Source organism: Rhineura floridana, chromosome 14 (assembly GCF_030035675.1).
Source record: "Rhineura floridana isolate rRhiFlo1 chromosome 14, rRhiFlo1.hap2, whole genome shotgun sequence".
NCBI classification, from domain to species: domain Eukaryota; kingdom Metazoa; phylum Chordata; class Lepidosauria; order Squamata; family Rhineuridae; genus Rhineura; species Rhineura floridana.
In genome coordinates, this window is record NC_084493.1 from 20284381 (window position 1) to 20290380 (window position 6000).

The following is a 6000-nucleotide window of genomic DNA, read 5'->3' on the forward strand; positions in this document are numbered from 1 at the left end:
AATAATTATACATTTCAGCATGGAGATATTACAGTTGCCTCTCAGCCAAGGCTCCCATTTTCTGCCTTTGTTGTTTAAGGATAACTTCCATTCTATTTGAAAGCTTGCAATATTACCAAATAAACTTGCCCACAGAAGCCATCACACTATTCTAACTCTTTCCTTCTCACATTCTACTGGGGGTGGGTGTCAGGAGGCAGTCCTGCTGGTAATCTAAGAAAAACCTGGTGGATGAATGGATGGATTCCATTAATGTGGCCAGTATGGCAGGATGTTTGCGTAAAGACAAAAAACCCTGTAAATGCAAAAAAAAAAAAAAAACCAATCACAGACTAAAACGTCAGCAGTCTCGATTTTGCCAGCCCATTATACACTGAGCATTCTTCTTTTAATAATAATCGATATTGACAACACTGTGGAACAGGGCTCATCTGTGTCCCTAGCTCTTCCACTGAGCCCTGTATGGGAAGAGGGCATGCCCCTATAGTTAATGTTGGATGGCTTCCTCATTATTTTAAATAATTGCTTACATGAAGAATGACTTATTCTCCTTCCAACATGGCTACAGGCCAGATCACTCCAAGAAAGCCACTTGAACAATGTCAAGAGCAGGGATAATGCATTGCTCTTACTGGGTTCTAGCCAACATTTTACTAAGTGCAATGGGCTTTATGACCCTTCATTTTCATCCATTCTCACACAAATACAAACCCTGTGGGTTAATGCCACTACCATTTACATGTTGATCTGAAAGCATGAAGTAGCACTACATGCCTAGAACCATTAAGCAAGGTCACAGCTGAAGGGATTTTAACCCAAGAGTGAGTGGTAACTCAGCTCCAGTCACACTTCAGTGATTAGGTGGGGTTAGACAAGCCACTAATTTCACATCATCCCCCTCTCTCACCAGTTGCGATATGGGTATCACCCTGACCTACCTTTCAAGGGTGTTTTGAGGATTAAAAGGTAATACAAGTGCTGCGCTTTGAACACTCTAAAAAAGAAACTATTACTAATGCAACTATATTATGATTCCAAATTGTAGGAAGATCCTGGATCTAGTCATCTCCCTAGAAAACATTAATGAAGAACCAACAGAGCTGAGTAGATAGAGGAATACTTTTGGATCTGGACAACTAGATGCACTAGAACACACCCACACACACACACCGGTAAAAGACCTTCCAATAATACTCGGCTAACATGTATTCCTACCAGAAGGTGGGGTCAACTGCCACTAGCAGCAGGGCCTTCTCCAAAGTGGCCCTAGACTTGTGGAACACTACCAAGAGATATATAGCTACTCAAAGCCTCATCCCTGCTGGATTCCAAAAACGGACAAAAACTTTCATTTTGGTTTGAAAGCGAACTGCTCTCTTCTCTGCCTCTCTATGGATTTCACTGTTGTGATGTTTCTGTTCTGTTGTTGTCATGTTTATTTAGCTAGTATTATGCCCTCTATTTCAGATGCCCAAGCTGTATCATGGCTCATGCAGCCAAAATATCACTGCCCGTGCCCAAGTGTGTGTGTAGGCTTGGGGAAACTCTGGGGTTTACAGAAATACATTTAAAAAAACCCTAAGGGGGCAGTGGAACTGCCCAAGACAGTCCAGCAAGGACCGACTGCATGCTCCGAGACCTAGGAATGCTGACTGCCGAGGAACTGAAAACAGGGTGTGTGGGAATGGAAAGCCTATCAGTTTGTGAGCCCCTTTTCTGAAATTAATTATGGAAAAAAGCAGTACATGAATGCTATTAAATGAAAAGAGATATACTATTAAATTAAAATATATTTTAACTTAGTTATAAAGTTACCAAGAGCAGGTCTTCAATGCCCAATCCTCAGTTTTTCCAGCTGTTAAATGGGCACATTAGCAAGGCAAGCTCATTAGGCTGTTATTACCCACAGTGTGCTTCAGAGACACAACAGGCTTTTTTTTAAAAAGCCTTAAATATAGAAATACACCCAGCCTCCCAACCTAAACATTTTGCTATCAGTTGATCCAAGTTTTCTCAAGAAACCCCAACAACGCATGGCCACCTACGTTTTATGGCTTTTATCCTAAAGCAGCGTTGATATGTACATATCTTCTATCCTACCCCTTGAGAGTGCTTGAGTGAGTTTGTAGAAGAAAGGAGGGAGGGAGAGAAAGAGACCTCTTAAGGACTAGAAACTTTAAAAGTTCCTCTATTTTACTCAAGAGAAAAGTCAGAAGAAACAAAATAGCCACACACCATAAGCATGACTGCGGGGAAAAAACAAAAAAACTTACACACACACACACACACCCCTTACCTTGGTGTATTTGATCTCCAAGTTCCTAATAGGACGAGGTAGCGGCGGGTTCATTTTTTTCTCTGGCTGCCCATTTTCTATGGTCCCATTAATTGCAGCCATCTCGCAGGATAGCTTCAGAGGGACAGAGCGTAGCGCGGATATCCTCTCCTCACAGCACCCAGCCTCGTGCCCGCGACGCCGGAGTCCTCCTTCGCAGGGTGACAAGCAGCCAGCAGCCGAGCCAGAGAGCCAAAGGGCTTCCCTTTATGAATGCCTTCAACGGGAGTCCTGGGTCGAAGGCTCCCATTGGCTCCTCGGCTCCAAGCCACGCCCCGCTCCTGCAACTGGCGGCCGCCTGCCTGGTGAAATTGACTAACAGCAGGTAAGAGACAGCGGGTGCAAGGCGGCCGGTCCCAGCCCTTTGGGAGATCCGCTTGAGATTCCCCAGCAGAAAGGAAAAGGGATTTGTGTGCGTGTGGGATATACACCCACACCAGACTTCGCCAACCTGGTGCCCTCCAGCTGTTTTGGACTATAACTCCCATCAGCATCGGTCCAGCTGGTCCGCGCGCGCACACACAATGCATGTGTGTGCATATATGAAATATCTCAATTCCCTTTTCTCCAAAGAGGCAGCAGCTGGTCCACGGACTCCAGCTGTAGCCCCCTCGAATCCTTTTTTTCACTCTTCCCTTTCTTCCTCTCGCCCCCCCCAATACAATGAAGGGAATTGTTTTTAAAACTTCCTGGAAGGACCCAATGGGCTAGGAAAGAGTTAAGAAGAAGTTGCCCCCCTTTCTGTCTTTAATTGCCTTAAAAATGAGCGCACGCACGCACGCCTGCCCGCCCGCAGCCTCAAAAATGCAAACCTCCGAGGAGATCAGCTGTGCTGTGCAACGCAGTGTGTTAGATCTATATAAAATGGTTGATATACGTGCGCGCGTTTTTTTCTCTCCCCCCCCCATCCGTGATCGCTCCAGTGAGATGGAATGAGCTCATATCAGATTAACCCATCCTAATCAAAAACGTGCGGATAATGTCCATTTCGGCCCCGAAGTCCTCCTGTCGTGGAATCAGTGTTCAGCAAGCCTTTCTGTTTGGCTTGGCTGGGCTCGCCGTGCCCTGGACCCCTCCCGCTCCTCTCTGGCCCTCTGCCCGCCAGCTGGATGCTTCTGCTTCCAGAGGGACCAACGCGGCTCCTCTGGACGACCAAAGGGAGTATTGCGCCTCAGGCATTATCAGCAGCGAGCGAGGGAGGGAGGGAGGGAGGGAAGTCTCCTGGTTTGGGGTCCTCCTAGGGGCTGCGAGAGCACAAGCCTATATTAAATAGAGGCTAGCCCAGATTAGGGCAACTGGAAGATTGTCCCACCTGCCTTTCTACCTGCACCCAGGCCAGAGGCTTTCTGCTTCCTCCTTCGTCTGAGGCTGTACATGCAGGACTAGAATTGATGGAGACAGAGTTCTTGGTTTTGCCACTGAGTCCACACACAATCTAAACCTCGTGCATTTTTCTTTTGCTCCAGAAAAACGCTTCTTGATAAACTGGTTTCATTCAAAAAATAAACTCTCATTGCTGATTGAGTCTCCATCAGCCCGAAACATACCTGTGTGAAAACTGGTGTAGGTGGTCCCAGCAATGGGGGCAGGGAGGTAGATCCACACCTGCCCAATGACATTGGCGTATACCGAGATTGCAAGGAGAGGGTTTCCAAATGCGCAATGTAATCAAGCGGAGGGTTTTCAAGCACTTTTAAAGTTTCAAGTAACCTCATCTACCATGTGGACGGCAGGGTCTACAATCAATCCTAGACTGAAAGCACTGTGAATGATGTTTTTCTGCAACAAAGAGGTACATGTGTATGCAGTCTCAGTGTTGCTGTTGTAGAACTCAGCAGGGAGGAGGACAGGACAAATCAGGAATGAGTTGTTATTGGCTCTGGCTCCACCTACTGTTGACCCCCTTGCCTTCTGCTTTACCAGTGCCAGTGGGCACCAGTGACCAACGCTGTCTCTGGAACAGGGGGAAGCAATGTGGTGCCCTCCAGAGGTTGCTGGCCTACAACTCCCATCATCCTGGACCACTGGCCTTACTTGACTGGGGGCCAACAGGATTCAGAGTGACCTGGGAGACCAGGGTTCAAATCCCCACTCAGCGATGAAGCTTACCGGGTGATCTTTGTCCAGGCACTGGGCTGAAGCTCAATGACAGAGCATCAGCTTTGCACACAGGAGGGCCCAGGTTCAGTCCCCGGTATCTCTAGGTAGGGCTGGGAATCTGAAACACTGGACAGCTGCTGTCAGCCAGTGTGGGCAATACCAACCTAGATGGACAGATGGCCTGACTCAGTATAAGGCAGCTTCCCATGTTCTCAGCCTGACCTACCTCACTGGGTTGTTGTGGGAATAAAATGGGGAGAAGGAGAGCCAGTTTTGCCACTTTGTACTCCTTGAAGGGCAAGCAGGATATAAACAAGGGTGGTTGGTGCTCCTTTGGACTGGTAGGCCCACCCCCTGGTTGGTTGTAAGTAAGAAAGCAGGTGGGTGGGAGTCTGCTGAGGGCAGACTGAGGTCGGGAGGGCAGGGCCCCATTTGCCCTCACGGAGCAGCCTCTATTTGACATCAGTGTAATAACAAAGAAACATCCGGAGGACACCACACTGGCTCCCCTGGATCTAGAAGCAGTGCTTAATTTCTGGAGAAGAGAAGAGATACTGGAAGGAGGGAAGGAGTTGTCCCTCTGGAAAGGAAGCCCTTCCTTCCAGGAAGCTTCCAGAAGAGGCTTAACATTGTAAGTGGGCTATTCAGATAGTATTTATGTATTATTATTTCTATTGCATTCCTGTTTCTACTGATTTTATATCCCACCCTTTCGAAGGAGCTGGGGTGTGTGTGTAAACATAAACAAAACAGTTTAACAAGAAAAAGGGAAGCATACAAAAACAAAAACATTCCAAAATACAATTACAATTAAAATACACTGTTAAAAATATTCTAAAGTACAGTTAAAATGTTCTTTCATCAGTGATTTTTGTCTTGCCAGGAGCAGCCTCCTTCAGCCATCAAATGCCTGGGTAAACAGAAATGTTTCCTCCTGAAAGTCAATAGTGATGGAGACAGACACACTTCACTGAGGGGGGGATTCTACAAATGGGGAGCCACTATTGAAAAGGCCCTGTCACTGGTCAGTGCCAACCGGGTTGTTAGAAATGGGATGGTTTTTTAAAACGTATCAGATTTTCCCTAAATGGGTGCAGAACCTTTGTGTGGACCCTGCAAAAAACTTGCTTGCCTGAATGCCATCCATCCCATAATAAGCACCCCTCTAGAAGCTCCCAGATATGTGTGGATTCTCCCAAATTTGCAGACTGTTTTTTTGTTTTATTTTTTATCTTCAGAATTTCTCCCACTTTCTTCTCCTTGATATGATTATATCTATCACCTTCATTGGTTTTAATATATGAACTCTTCAGACTTTTTTAAACAGAAAATTCCTTCCCCCTGAATTCAAATTGGTTGACTTTTAGAGTATGTAAGAGTGCTTTTTTTTTTTAATAGAAATGAAAAGAAAAATTCATTTATGCTTAGGGTCATATTCAACTAAGTCCTGTTCAGAGTAGATCTATTGAACTTAATAAGCCTGTTAGTCATGTCTATTAATGTCAATGGGTCTTCTCTGAGTAGCACAAGCACTGAATACCACCCTTAGTGCAACCACCTGCATG

The 6000-nt window shown here is 45.9% G+C and overlaps 1 protein-coding gene across 1 annotated transcript in view; it reads right to left on the reverse strand.

The window, feature by feature from the left end:
• The window catches only part of ALDH1A3 (aldehyde dehydrogenase 1 family member A3), a 60531-nt gene extending 57837 nt beyond the window's left edge, over positions 1-2694 (reverse strand). The window contains exon 1 of the mRNA XM_061595990.1: positions 2297-2694. Coding sequence (XP_061451974.1) covers positions 2297-2398 — 102 coding nt within the window. The 5' untranslated portion in view covers positions 2399-2694. The remainder of the gene's footprint in view (positions 1-2296) is intronic.
• Between the last annotated feature and the right edge of the window lie 3306 nt (positions 2695-6000).